The following is a 16,066-nucleotide window of genomic DNA, read 5'->3' as shown; positions in this document are numbered from 1 at the left end:
GGTCTCAACAGCCAGTTGTGATTTTTAACTTTTGTGCAATTTTTTTTATAGTAAAAAATACACTCATTTTTTTATTAGTGGTACACAGCATTACGAAAAATTTAGAAAGGGTACACAAAAGTCATAAGTTTGGGAAAAACTCCCCTAAAGTAAAGAGAAGCTACCCTCCCTGAAATTCGCTATTCTTGTTTCCTTAGCAGCAGACGGCCTCAGATTTAGTGGCGGGGGGAGTTCTTACCGTAAACAAACTATAATTCAAAGAGGGGTAAAACACTCGTCGCTCACTTCAATGTATAACTAGCAGCAAGATTAGATTTTTTTTTTTTTTCAATTTTACCCCTAACACCTGTTTAGACCAACTAATGAACAGGACCCTTTTGAAGTGACCACCTATTGTATCCTTATCTTAACTGAAAAACGAAAATTTCATTTTAGTTAGTGAAGCATTTCTCCAAAATAAACAAATTTTTTTCATTTCAGTACCTCTTCTTCATGCAATTAGGCGGGGACAAAAAACAAAGAATGTCAGTTTAAACGGGGAAGTTTAACATTAGTTGCATACAAAATGATTTGGTTCCATTCGTGTAAGCTTGTTATTCGATTATCCGACATGTAATTAAGTGGACATGACGCAAGAAAGTTCCAATCCGTTTTTCGCTCGAACGGTTTGTAATATAATGTTTTAATGTGAACAGTAACCTTCGTGCGACGAACTATTAGTATGCCAAATTTCATTGCTCTCTGTCGGATGGTTTAGTCCAGGGGTGGCAAACCTTTATGTCTCAACGTGCAATTTTTTCTAAAAAAATGTTTAATGAACTAATTAATGTATAGTTTGTCTAAAGTAAAAACTCGCCTAGCCATTTGTCAAGACCCTTGGCGGTGACTATGGTAACGAGGTCTAACTATTTCAAGGGATGTGGGGTCATTGCTTAGGACAGATTTTGGCTAAGATTCAGCGAGAGTAAGAGGACTTTTTTTCCAGTCTATTGTGTTAGCCCTAGAGTGAAGAGAAGCTACCTTCCCTCCCCCCCAATGCCCTCCTGTGTTAACATTGTTCGTCAATTCGGACATTAACAGGGCAGATTTGTTGGCCTCTCTTACAAGGGCACCATATTAGGTGGGCCAACGTTGCTCCCACAGTAAGGACAGATAGTACAGAGAAGAAAAGAACATCCATGCCTTGCCCGGGATTCGATCCCAGAACCTTTCTGGTGCAAAGGCAGTTCCCTAACCCCTCCACAGGCCGGTCGGCTAGCTACCTTCCCTGGAATACGCTATTCTTGTATCCATAGCAGCAGACGGCCTCAGACCATGTGGCGGGGGGAGTTCTTAGCTTAGACAAACTATAAATACTCTGTTAAATTCTGCATCCATTTATAATTACATTCATGTTTTTAAAATATAGGAAAAAACAAGTGAGTGCGAGCGAAAAGGACACATAGCCTCTAACATAATTGGATATAAATAGGAGAACAGATTTTAAATTATCTTAAGTTAAAGCTAGACGCCCGGTGGCTGAGTGGTAGTGCTTTGCGCTCCCGTGCCACCGGTCCTGGGTTCGATCCTCAGGCCGGGCAAGGTTGACTCAGCCTTTCATCCCTTAAGTGGGGAGACAAATGAGTACCAAGCATGCTTGGGAACTAAACACTTGGGGTTCCGCGTTCGGCTGACCACCTAACTGGAACATCTGCTCCTGTACCCCAGAGCCCAATGTCAAGAAAACTGAGATGGGCCCAGTAGGCCTTGGCCCCCTAGGGGCTGTCGCGCCACTGAGTTTAGTTTAAGTTAAAGCTACATTTTTTTCCTTCGGCGTAATTTAGTTAAGCTAAGATTATAAGAAGTAAAATTATGACCGCGGCAGTACCTATAGAGTGGGGGGAGTCCCTCCCCCCTCCCTATATATATATGTGTGTGTAACATAAAGCGCTTCAACTAATCTTTTTATGTTATTCCTTTGTCGAAGTCTTTTTCTTAATTTACTATTCTAAACTAAACGCTCTTGCACTTTAATATTCACATCCTGTCTTGTAATCTACTTTTGGTTACTCGAGTAACAGTTTTGATTTTTCCCCTTATTTGAACTGTGAGAAAGACTTTTTAACTCGCCTTATTTAAAATATAGATTTTGTTTTATAACCATCGTTGAACAGCCGACCCAATTTTAGGTTTACGACTCCTAATGTTCAACTCTGTAACCTTGTAATTTTGAACAAATTCAGAAGACAAGGAAATTTTTGTTTCAGTACCCTCAGAGGTATTGATTTGTTATAGGAACATGGACGACTTTGCAACTCGATAGATTTAACTTGCATCAGTCACCATTTACTACACGGACAGTCTTCGGCCGGCTGTGGATGAACCCACGAACTCTTGGGCATGGGTTCAGTGCCCTACTATCCAGGCCTATAATAGATAGATTTTATTTTATTTTATATCCGTCGTAGAACAGCTGATCCAATTTTTGGGTTTACGACCAGTAATGTTCAACTCCGTAGTTTTGTAATTTTATAATTAAAAACTGGAAAGTTCCGCCCCTTGTTTACGTTGCTGATCAACCCTCATGGTTGCTTCTCATTAATCATTGCGGATTAAGAGAAAAAAACCGTTTATTTCCTTAAATTACGATCGAATTGCTATTTACATTTTGAAGATGACTAAATTTAGACAAAACAATAAAATTGGTACCAATCAATAAAATTGGAACATCCTGTAGAGTTAATACTCAGTGAAGATGGAACCAAGGGAAAGAGTATTCGCCTCCGAATGAGGTGAACCAGATTCGAATCCCAATAATGGCTGGTCGATACGAATTCCGCACCCGGCTTGCACCTACTACAGTGCTGATGCAAAATATCCTCCACGGTAGACGGATTATAGGATTTCGTGGTTTTTTTCTTCGTGTAACGCAAACGCGGGTTAGTTTCAATAAAAAAATTTCCCAACACTTGATCCAAGAGTTCCCTTGTCTTCTGGATTGGGTACAAAATTACAAGGCGACGTTGTTGAACATTGGTAACAGTAAACCCAAAATTGGGTCGGCTGTTGAACAACGATTATGAAATAAAATAAAAACCACGCGCTCCAATCACAATATTTTTCAGTAATATCCCGATTTTTTTTTTTTTTTTTTTTGAGAGTCAGATTTAAAGCTCTTAAATATCATTACTTAAACTGCATAACATATTTGAGTTTGGATGGAGTTGGATGACTGCATTCAAATCATCCTATTACAATCATTGTTGTCGAAACTGGTTGTCGTAATAATTTCATTTAAAAACAATAAAAGGTTTCAACTTAAACAGGGCATTTCATAAAGTTCAACCTTAATGTATATTTTTAAAATCCTTGATGAAATTTAAGTAAAAAAACGAGTACACACATTAAGGGTCATAAATTAATATTTAGGTAAGGAAAAAAAAATCAAAATTTAATGAATCACGACTGATGAAGGTGGGATTGACTAAAAACTTGTGATTACTAGAGAAAACAAAACTTAGAAGGCGATTAAAACTTAACACGTTCGTGTGTCATCGGCCATTCAAACTGGTTTTCTATTTTTCATACCGCCTATTTACCAATTAATTTAACTGATACGATGAAGTTGTCATTTTTTCTCCTCTATGAAATATCAATTTGCAGCTTTCACAACGTGTTAGATGTAATTACAGAACACCCTGTATGATATACAGTATTTTACGTGATTATTAATTAGGTAATTTTCACAATCAAATTTAAATTTTAATAAGATAAATAGCTTTTCTAATACCTAAAATTTAAAAATATCATTTTTTAACTTCTTGTAATTACTACGTCTCTTCAAAATTATGTTGAAAAATTATGATGTTAAGAATGATATAAAATGTTTCATACCTTTTAAAATACACTTCTTTTTATAATCATTAATGAATAAAATACAAATAATCTTTAATTCTTAAAGGAACTTCAACATTAGTTTTGGACAAATAAATTTTACTGTAATGTGAAAATATTTTTAAATTCTTGAATTTAACTTCATAGATACGACGGAAATGCGAATTGCCATAGCATTTGTGCTCATATTTTCGACCGCTCTTTAGAATGAGCTATTGTAAAAAGTTGCATAGATTTTACGAAAAAAAGAACAACTTAGTGTTCAAACGATATTGAGGAGCATTTAGAATGTCGAAGGCACTCTGGAAAAAAAAAAAAAATAAAATTCTGCTGCTTTTATCCTTGTGTTTCATACTAGGTTTATCAGGCATGTTGCAAATATTGATGAGCTTTCTTTAATATCATTGATGTTTGGAACAGTGTAGTCGATTCTGGTAATGCTGTCATTAAACTATAACTGAAATTTCATCTAGAAAGAGTCAGTCCAGTTTGAGCTTTATCCTAAGCACACTTCTCTTCAAATACAATTAATCCATATATAAAACGTAGCAAATCAAAATTGAAACATTATTTATTGATTACCAGTTAACCTCACTATTTTCCTTAGTAATAAGCAATGAAAACTCACCACTCATGCTCTAAGGAAAATCTTTTTCAATGGTGCATTAGAGTTCAAACAGCGATTTTACAAATAAACAATTAAAAATAAATAATAAAAAGTACTGTTAAATTAATGGGGTATGCCTTTTTATTCTATGCATGAATCATGGGGATAAGTATAGGCTTACTGTTTGCGGGTTGCAGCCCAAGGATAGTCAAAGGGTCATCTAAGAAATGACAAAAATAAATAAAATAAAAAAAGCTATATTCAATAATTTTTTTGAAAAAAATGTCAAAATTCCAAAACTGCTAAACAGTATGAGAAAGAGCCTTAGTGCAGATTATACATAAAAGGCCAATTCTATACATGCAAATAAAATAAAAATTATATATATATATTTTTTTCATGAGTAAAAAATTAACTAAATATTTAACAAATCTCATTTTCTGTATTAAATTTATGAAAATTTATTTTAGCCATGATAAAAAAATGAAAAAAAAAAAAATTATATATGTGTAACATGTTATGAAAAAATGAAACTTTACTTTACTTGTAGCTTTTTTTAAGACTATGTACAAAAGCAGCTTCTTTTTTATATTAGGTTTTATTTCATACCAAACTTTGAGTACATTAACATTGATACAAATGGTAAATAAATTAAGAATTAAATATACTTTTTATGACCATTTAAACTGTAGTTGATTTAGACTAAGAAGAAATAATACACTTCTCCATTTGATTACAAAACAAGAAATTATTATTTTAGGCTATAAAGTAGCAGTAACCATGTAAGCATAAACAAATACTGTTAATTCAAATAATAAAAAACAATTTAATTCTATTTACTTAAGCTGATTTGAAATGAGATCCACAATCCCTTAAGATGTTCTTTGGTCTCCTTATGTTTCTAAACAAAGCATAAAAAATAAATGCCCTTTTAACATAAAACGATAGTTGTACTGTAAAAAAAATTTCTTCCTTCATGTTTCAGCATTCATACATAACTTTTTCAGAAAAAAAAAATCTATATATATATATATATATATATATATATATATATATATATATATATATATATATATATATATATATATGCTAGCAACATTTAGACCAATTTAAATTAGATATTCATTCAACACAAAACAATCCTATAAAAAATTTTAAAAAAAACTTTGATGAAATAAAAATTAGAGTAAATTATTTACACTTTTTAATATTGTGTTCAATAAACAAATTTTGTGTATTATAAAATCATATTATGATTGTGAGAAATAGAGACACTTTTTTGAAAAGCCACACAATCTCCGGTACACAAAAAAATATATGAAAACAGGCACGAAAGCCACACATCAATTAAAACGAAAATGTATTAAAATTCATCTGAAAGTAAGATCCAGTCAGTGGTGTTACATCCTTTAGAACTGCTCTTAGAAGATATTAGAGGGTATGTTGTAATTTTGCAGTACAGCCAATGGTGGATACGATGTATTTTAGATGTAAATATAAACTACGAAGAAGTTAAGATACGTTTTCTACAGCCTCATGGACCCTCACTGTCATACTCGTACCCACAGAAGCCTTTGATATTGAAAGTAAATAAATCACAGATCATTTAGAAGGTTGAAGTACTAACAACAGGTTAAGATTTTTTCATACCGTCTAATGAGATAAAAATAATTAACAAAAAAATAGCACTACATCATTCCTAACTATTTCATAAAATTTTATAATGCTTATATGTTTAAAAAATTACTAATTCTGTTCATAACATATTGTAACAGAGTTAATAATCATAATTTAAAAAAATATTTTCTATGAAATAAATGTTATTCATATCTTGTAACTATTTCACATATTTTTTGCATATCAAAAGGTAAACCATTTTTTAATAAGAAAAATATAATACACTTGTAATGTTATTTTCGATACATTTTAGGAGACAAAAGTATGGGATAAATACTACTTTTGGTATGAATGATCATTGATTTATATATTGGTTTAAGAATTTTAGGCTTTTTTCTCAGTTTTCCATGTATATTGTATGAAATGTCTTAAAGGGGAAAAAAGTTGTACAGCATACCACTTTCAATTAATAAAAATTTTGGTTTGCAATAATTAATGTTTTTTTTTTTTTTTTTTTTAAATTTCTATGCTACAAATTTGAAAGGTGTAGAAGAATGTTGTAGTTAAAAAAAAATATTTCTTTCATAATTCTTTGAGACCACATATCACAGGTCAAATCAGGTTGCTTTGAAAGTTGACCTAGCCTCAGAAAGTCATATAAGGTATCAAATGAAAGGTTTATTGCAATGGTGTTTCAAATCTTTTTTTAAACACCATTTACTTTCTTCTAAAGTAAAAAAAAAGTAACTTATAAAATAAAAGTTCTTAAAGTAACTTTTTTTAAGTAAAAAAAAAAAATACAGTTATTTATATGTATGCAAGTTAGTGGTTTTTTCAGTGAAAATGGTATTTTTTCAAGTGTTTATAACTTGGACAAATTTCAAATTAAAAACTGTTCGAATTGTTTACTTTATCATGTGTGCATGTTCCACCAAATTTCATTAAAATAGTAGGGGGGTCAGTTCAAAAGTGATTGATATATTGTTCAATGACTCATTATGAAATTTTTCCTTTGCTAATATTTCTTTCTACTTATTATATAAATATAATTCAAATTTTAAAGGATCTTTTTGATTGATAGTTTCTAAATCAAAAAATAAAAAATTTTACTCTTATATGCTTCAAATATAGATTTTTATATATTTATTATTTGATTGTTACAAAATTGTTTTTCTAATAAAGCAGTGGTAAGTTTAAAAAAAGCAACATTTTTATACTGCCACTTGATGCACATTTGACCTAACTCTTAATACACAGCAGTAAATAATATGTAATCAAAAATCTAATCTATCATCATGAAAGTAAGTAGTCAACTATTCGAAAATATATTTCATGTAACATGAATTTTTTTCATTTCCAATATTATTGTTATTTCCACAGAATTTTTATCATTTCAATATTATTGCTTATCATGATGTGCTTAGATTCACAAATATATTATTACTTTTCATTACTTCCAAATAAATATATAATAATTGATAACCACATAAAAATTTTACCGATAATTTTTCTCTTGCCATAGTTTTATTAACTAGCGAAAATTTTATTTTATTAAAACTGCGGGTTACAAATTCATTTATAAAATGTTAGAAGTAGAAACACTTTTAATGTCGAATAAACATAATATATAAACACTTAAACATCAATTTGAACTTTACTCCAGAATTATTTTTTATGTTACAATTATAATGCTTAATAATTAAGTACAAATGTTAGGAAATATGCATAGGATGATTAGACATTACATGGCATAATTATTCTTTTAATTTAGATCCGAATTTTCTTTTCCTTACAACAGAATGTAAGAAAATTATATAAATATTGCAGCTAAGCTTTTATAAGAGAATACTTAATTTAAAAGTATTAAGAGCAAAGTATTAAGAACATACTCTTAATATCAAAATGACATACTTTTATTTAAAAACAAATAATAAACATAGCAAAGAAAACATTCATTTTTATTGTTACATTTATAAATATCTAAAAATTCGAAAACATTTTCGCCTAATATCTTTTTTAAACACAAATCTCCTCTTTTCCAGTGTCTGTTTACGAAATAAATGTAAACACAATCCATCAATGAACCAATTGTTTCATCACACCAAATACGAGATTACGCGAGAACACAGACAGGCGTGCACAAAATTATTGAAATTTTTATTTTAATTCACAATAAACGCGATAACTTCCCAAATTCTTGCAACCATGAGTGATAGTCAACAGCCAATCACAATGCGAAAAGCCCATTGATCCGACGTCATCATTTCCTTGTTGCCATTCTGTAGTAGAAACTATGGTTTAAAATTAGTTACCAATTCCTTAAAAGATAGAGACCCGTCGCCAATAACCCATTGTGCAGCTCTAGTGCGACGTAAGTGAATTACAACAATTGCAGCAACACCTCCGATCACCAACAAGAGAGAATGGGTACCTGATTGGTGAAATATGTCTCGCTGCATCTGAACTTCCTAGGTGTGTGTGTATTTTTAGAAACTTCGTGTTGTTGTTGTTGTTGTTGTTAATTTACGTCGTACTAGAGCTGCACAATGGGCTATTGGCGACGGTCTGGGAAACATCCCGGAGGATGATCCGAAGACATGCCATCACAATTTTGATCCTCTGCGGAGGGGATGGCATCCCCGCTTCGGTAGCCCGACGACCTGCGCGCGAAGTCGAGCACTTTACGGTAGCACAGTTTAACGAGGACCAATACCGCACACCCTCGTTCCCTACGCAGATTGATCCAAGTGGTCACCCACCCGCACACTGATCGTAGTCAGAAACTTCGTGCAAGATTATAAAACAAAAAAATATCGCGCATGAGCGAATCGCATTTTGTGCGATCGCATATGCGACTTGAATGCTGTGAAACAGTTCCATTATTTTCCTTCTAAAATCTCTCCAATCAGGTACTCCCTTTCTCTAGATTATGATCAGAAATGTGTATTTCATCAAACGTGAATGGTTCCTTAGCTAAGAAATTCTAGAATAGTGATTGAGCATATTTAAGTAAGCATTTTTACTGCCTGTACTTTTTCCTCGTGTGAGGAAATTGCTAATAGCAAGAATGCTTCTTAAAACCATTACTTTTCAGTCGTTCACTCTTGGTTATTTTCGGTTAGACAAAAATAGAGAGGTAAAGGCTTCATGGAAAATTTATAAATAAACAACATGAAGTTTCTTGAATTTATAAAAAAATAAAGCTTTTATATAATTTAAACTTCGTCAGCTTCGAAATTCATACATTTTTACATATATATTTAATTTCATTTTTTTCAAATCATGCCTCTTTTTGAATTCAATGTTCTACTAAAAGCATTGCCTAGAGTGAGTATTACCTATAACTATTTATACTCAAAATCCAAGTACGATTATTTGATTTATTCTGCATTGTGTGTTGTTGGGGGTTTGAAAATCTTAGTCAATTGTCTTAAAAAGTTGAGTATCTTTTCACGTTCAAACATCAAGAAATTGGAGTTGGGACTTCCGACAACAACTTACAAAATGTACTATTGTATTTCTCATTGCTTAACTGATAATCTCCTTTTGACGAATGCTAAATATTAAAATATTGTAATATTGAACACGATAAAAGAAGATTATAGACTGAAATTTCATCAGTGTATCTATATATATTTATCTAGAAAAATAAATTAAAATTCAAAATAAGTTATTTTAATACTTAATGTGTGTTATTTGGAGAGATTGCCATATCGTGATTTGTGGCAGAATAATCGCCAAGTCTTCTCAAATTCCTGGCAGCAGCCCGTTAGAAACTAAAAAAAACATCACAGAAAGGGACCAATTCAAAGAGGTATGGGATATTTCTGTATTGTGATCTGTAGCGCCAATTACAATTGGCAAGGTGCTAAATAGTTTAAACGTGCAATTTTATTTTTTTTTAAAAAACCTGTAGATTTTTGCCCGAGGGGGTGGCTATGAGTTATACCTTTCGATGGTCCCTTTCTGTGATGTTTTTTTTTAGTTTCAAGCAGGCCTCTGCCCGGAAGTTTCCAAGATTTGGGGATTATTCTGCCACAGATTACTATACGGAAATCTCCACTTTATGTCCTTAATAATTATTTCTCATTAAAATGTTTATTTACATTATTTGATGATAGGTTTTGCTCAAAGTACTCAAATGGAGTAAAAAAATGCATTAGACACATTTTGTATTTAAATTATATTTTTAAAAAGATAAATTATAGGTAAAATGTTATTGCAGCGCAATGTTACCAATTCACATTTCTGTACTTTCTAAATAATCTACTTTATTATGAAAGTGCTACAGAGGTACATGCATAAATAGTATGACTGCAAACTTGATATCAAATAATCAATATTTTTAGAATAATTTGTGTATTTTGTTGTACATTTTGTATGTGTTCCCAACTTTTATGTAATTTCTGTCCTCAGTGTGAAAAGTGCTAAAAGATTCTTTAGTGTGAAAAGTGCTAAAAGTGTCCTCACTGTGAAAAGTGCTAAAAGATTACTCTACTATATTATTTATTACAGACTGAGATTACTGCTGCCTTAAAAAGAGTTGGTACTAGATTATTAGATGAAGGTGTAATCATACATAAAATAGAAAATCTTGGGCTCAAAGATTTACCATATCGTATGATACAAGATGGGCAACCTTTCTTCAAAGGCCAGTAAGTAAAGTAAAATATTTAACTGGATTCTGATTAATTCTAGAATCTAAATTGTTATTTCTTTTACATATATATCAGGGCTCGAAATGAACGGTGTTCCGTTGGTCCGTGACCGCTAAAATCGAAGTCGGACCAGCATAAAATAATAAACAGTGGTCCGCCGGACCACCATCCGCCGCAGCCGATCTCCGTTTTAAAAAAAAAACTAGCGTGCGAGATCTCCGTAAAAAAAAATTTAAAAAATAAATAAAGCTAGCGAAGTTAAATCTTGTTTCGCGGATGCGTCACATGGAGAGTTGCTGAAGGAGAGAAATAGGGGAGGTAGCGGGGTGGGTTCATGACGTGCACCATCCGTCGCAGCCTAGGGTCAATTCGCAGCCAATCTCCGTGAAAAAAAGGAAGCAAGCGCGCGTGAGGAAGGCGAAGTTAAATCTTGTTTTGCGCATGCGTTACATCGGCGCTGAAGGAGAGAAATAGGGGAGGTAGCGGGGTTGGTTCATGACGTCATTGTCAATCGACGACGCGGCCTGATGATGTTTCATTATTTTGGGCTCTCTCTTCGTAAAAATTTATGATTTTAAAAAAAAAATCATGATTTTTTCAATCAAACATTTTAATTTTTTTATTTTTTATTTGCAGCTAATAGGAACGCGTAGATGGGCTAGTAAAGTTTTGTGCGGACTAGTAAAATGTTTTAGTTACTGGTCCTATGGACCAGTAATTTTTTTAAAAAAATTTCTACCCCTGTATATATATGTACAGGTAGTCCCGTATATGTTGCCTCAAACATCTAGTAGCAGTTAGGTTTGCTATGCGAATTGCGTAGCAAACCTATAACCAGAAAAGCTATTGTGCGCTGCTAGAGGTGCTTCCTTAATATGAACTGTTTCTTTGTGTCTCTTTAAAGAGTGCCTTTGTTTTACTAAAATATCTTAACTCCATCTTTGTTAATTGTAAAAATTATTGTCAAAAACTGTATTCAAATAGTCTCAGAATTAGCAATTTTGTTATAATTCAATAATTTAGAGATCTTGTCAAATTAGTTGCCAAAACATTGAATTGTGCTAAAACAGTTTAAACTGAACCTATTTGAATGCAATTTTTAATAATAAGAAGAAAGCATAAATAAAAATAATTTAATGTTTATGTAAATGAAAGTAAAATGTTCAAAGCTTTATGGAGTAACGGTTCATAATAGAAAAGCAAACTTCAATGTATACATTGACATTTCTGAACATTGGTTTCCTGTGCAAAAATCGTTACATAATGTGTCTACCTTCCTTAAAAGCTTGTTACAACATTTACAGAACAGTTACTGCATACACTACCCTACAATAATTGAAAAAATGCTGCCAGGATTTGACAGTTTTTTTTCCTTTAAATTTCTTAAGAAATACTTTGAGGATTATTTCATGCTTTCAGAAATGTTTTGTTTAGCAATTTCTCAAACTTATCACTAAAGTTTGACACTTTCTTAGGTTTGTAGGATCAGCAATAAATTTTGAATGAGAAAAAAAAGATGTTTTTGAACAAGCTATGTCAAAAAAATAAAGCAATAAACTTCTTTTGATTACTTTCATTATTGTTGTCAATTAAATTAAACAAAATTTTGAGTGCAATTTTTAATTAAAAACAAAATTACTATTTTAAAATTTGAAAAAAAGTTTTACAAATTGTACAAGATATGAGCCTTTTAAGCAGTTTTTTCATGCTGTGCATGCCCGGAAAACATTTTTAAAGAAATTCACACATTTGTTGTGAATCATATTTGTTTGCAATCATATTTGGTCATTTTGGTTGTGAATCTAATTTGAAATCCACTTCTGAAGTCAATAATGCAAACTTCAAGTGGCCCAGGTTCGAATCCCAGCAATGGCTTGTAAATATGGAGTCTGCTTCGGGCTTGCACCCATCCCAGTGTGAATGTAAAATAGTCAGGTTTATAATTACAAGTCACAGTAGTTGAACATTAATACTCATAAAACCAAAAAAAAAAAAAAAAAAAAGTGGATTGACTGTTCAACACCAGTTATAAAATAAGGACAATAATATTGTGCAGGAAACAGATACTATAATCAGAAAATTATTTGGGACTTGTTTAATATTTTTAAGTGGGAAACCAAGGATGATGAACCACACTCAGTTCGACACTAAGCAAATTTGATGTATAACAATATCAAATTGATGAGATTGATGCTTTCATAAGATCACCAATGGATATTAGAAGAATTATGAAATGATAATGACAGATCATTCACTAAAATTTGTTTATTTTTATTAAAGTTTGTCCTATTTTAAGCTTCACTCATTAAAGTATATCTCACTTGTGCTTCAATTTTTCTCAAACAAAGCTTCTTACTGACTCGTCTTGGCACCCTTATTGATGATGTGAAAAGTGTATTATAACTTTTTAGCTGTTTACAGTCATAATTTTATTCTAAAAACTATTACAAAACTTCCTAGACAAAATCATACATTATTTTTAAAATGAATCAACTCAAAATATTTTGCTGAATATGAATTATGTATTTAATATACATATCAATTAAGCCCATGTTCTATTTAATTTAAACTGCACTAAGTGTCAACAAACTTTTGTCTTGTGTTAGCATTCAATATTCTTTATGTGTTTTAAAAAGAATTCATATCAAGAGAAATAAAAGATTAGCATATAGATACAGAATATAAGATTTTAAACAATTCAGAATTTACTCAGCCATGAAACTTCTATCATATTACACATGATTTTACGACATCTTGGCTTTAAATTTGTGTGAATAACAACCAAAAAATTTTATCTTCGTTTGAGAATACTGGATCATATCATGTTATTTATCTGTCCACCGCACCGAGGCAGAATCGCTGCGACATTGTTGCATAATGTTCCGAAGTTCTTGCAGAAATATTTTTCTTTTGAAAAGTAAAAAATTTTACTTTTCTTTTTTACAGAAATTTACATGTAATATTTGAATCATGCATAATAATCACTTTTTGACTCTCTCAATTTACGCCGGTACTATCGCAAATCGATGTATGTTTCAACTTTCAATTGTATTTTCGGCAGCTATTATTATTGATTTTTACGTGGTTTTTAAACATACCGATATATTTCAAACAATATGAAAAATTCGAATCGTTCATTTGAGTATTTATTTTTTAAGGCAATAATTCTATCGAAATTTTCTTAGTTATTGCTATTGATTTCTCCATAGTTTTTAAATCCGATGTTTTTATACAATATCATTTCTTACAAAAACCTAATCTCGAAACTACGGAATGTATACTTTTTAATTATTTATTTATTGTGATGATTATTTACAAAATGCGAAGAGGTAAATAATTTGTACAACCCCTCCCCCCCCCCCCCAACAAAATGTGAGAATATCACCCTTAATATTAGAGTAAAAAAATTATTAAGTGTTCAATTAAGAAAAATTGAAGTCTTTTTTTATTTTTTAAAAAAAACACATCATATTTGTTATTTTAAATTAATAACATACATGTTTTTTATTATTAAAATAATCTTGCGGAAAGATATTAGTGCTAGAGAGTTTAGTCGCAGATAGCTCAAAAAAATTCTGCTACAAGGATCCAACACATGTATCAATCATCATTTTTATCTGATTTATATTTATATAAAATTCTAAATAAAGTAAAATCAATAACAAAAAAAATTTTGCTCACCCAATGGTTAAATAGCATTAACACTTAACAGTAAGTGTGCATCGCAAGAACTATGGTAGGAAAGTGTAAAAGAGCTTCTCAAATGACCTAAATAAGATTGTTGTTAATCTATAACATTTCTTTGCTTTTTAGCCAATTTATTTTTTACTTCATGGGTTCAATGAACAGTTTTAAAAATGTTGATGATATCTGTAAGCGTGACTTGGACCTTCTAAGATTTGGTTTTGCCAATGCCTATAAAGATCTAAATCAAGACTGCAGTCTGCAAGAAGAACTACTGCCTCCTGCTTATCGAGAAAGTGTTCAGAAAATGATGAACCAAGGAAGAAGATATAAACAACTCACTAAACGACATTATAAACATGAAAGAGACTATTCATTCTTTGATGTGTATATGTAGTCAACAGTAATTGTAAACCCGATGTAAGTGTAAACCTCATCTATTATCTTATAAAGCAAAAATAAATAGCAATATTATAACATTTAAAGTGACTTATTTCACTGGCTTTAACCTTGTCTCAATTGTGTATAACATTAAAACCAACCCAGATTATCAATTCCTTTGTTATCCAATACCTCTTTCGACACACTTTAAATGCGTTCCGACAAATGCTTCATCATTATTTTAGCTGTCACCTGATTGATTCATTTTTGGACCTTGTGACATTAAAACCTACATTTAATTACTGCAGTGGCAATTCCAAAAATTTACCATTCGCTACAATAATAGAGATGTTTAAGCTGGCATTGCTAGTTTACTTACCTGCTTACTAAAAATTTATCAATGATCAATCAGTAACAAATGGTAACCAATTGGAAGACATTTCATTTCAAACTAGTGTAAACAAACATTGTCATTACCATTGTTCCATCATGTGAGTGATTTCTTATAATCTAGTGATTTTATTAAGACTCTGACTGAGGTATCTCGATCAAACAGAAAACAAAATATTATCAATGAATTTTTTTATTGATGTTGTACATTATTTAAAATACACTTGTAAGAATTTTTATTAAACTTCTTTTTTAGTCATTAATTGTTTTAATTAGTTTACTGTTTATATACTCTTAAAATCTATTTAAATTACCAACAATTTCTCATATTAATCAACAATTTCTCATTTTTCCAACATACCCTTGTCGGATAATCAGTGCTATATTGTTAATTCTTTGAAATAAATTATGATAAACTGACAAAAGATAGTAAATTATGCAACTGTTCAACATTGTTTATCTATATTTTTCATTTCAATATGTAAATAAATAAACTTTTTTTAGGTTGATAGAAATTTATAATTGCAGCCCACGCTGACACCTCTTCTAAAACCACTTCTTAACTTTTCATAACATATGTTTTGTGAAATGTGTAAATTTTTATTTCGGAACTAGCTAGCGAGATATATTAGACATAACACTTATTTGAAAATTCGGCAACTAATATATCATTAATTCCAAAAAAAAAAAATTTATTTCAATATATACATCTGTTATTATGTTCCTTATGATGTTTAATTTGTCAGATTTACTCATGCTATAAATTTTCAAATACTCTAATCAAAATAAACTTAAGTGAGCTAGATAACTAGGCAAACCTGATACTGCAAGACAAAATTTTATGTAAAATGCCAAA

General features: G+C 31.0%; 1 protein-coding gene across 1 annotated transcript; it reads left to right on the top strand.

Annotated features, from left to right (window-relative positions):
* The first annotated feature begins 9,182 nt into the window (after positions 1-9,182).
* On the top strand, positions 9,183-14,924 carry mRpS6 (mitochondrial ribosomal protein S6). The gene is made up of 3 exons (XM_016074493.4): positions 9,183-9,424; positions 10,613-10,752; positions 14,569-14,924. The coding sequence occupies exons 1-3, from the start codon at positions 9,380-9,382 to the stop codon at positions 14,834-14,836; spliced, it is 453 nt and encodes a 150-aa protein (XP_015929979.1). The 5' UTR covers positions 9,183-9,379; the 3' UTR covers positions 14,837-14,924.
* Positions 14,925-16,066: the final 1,142 nt, after the last annotated feature.

This window comes from Parasteatoda tepidariorum, chromosome 5, assembly GCF_982258835.1.
Source record: "Parasteatoda tepidariorum strain Cologne lab strain chromosome 5, Ptep-v5.0, whole genome shotgun sequence".
Classification (NCBI taxonomy): domain Eukaryota; kingdom Metazoa; phylum Arthropoda; class Arachnida; order Araneae; family Theridiidae; genus Parasteatoda; species Parasteatoda tepidariorum.
This window is presented reverse-complemented; position numbering and strand designations above follow the sequence as displayed.

Bases quoted from the DNA above. Each gene is read 5' to 3' on its own strand.
- mRpS6 (XM_016074493.4), top strand. From the start codon at position 9,380: ATGCCTCTTTTTGAATTCAATGTTCTACTAAAAGCATTGCCTAGA. The intron at 9,425-10,612 runs GTGAGTATTACC...TATTTATTACAG, and splicing joins TACTAAAAGCATTGCCTAGA to ACTGAGATTACTGCTGCCTT. The intron at 10,753-14,568 runs GTAAGTAAAGTA...TTTGCTTTTTAG, and splicing joins CAACCTTTCTTCAAAGGCCA to CCAATTTATTTTTTACTTCA.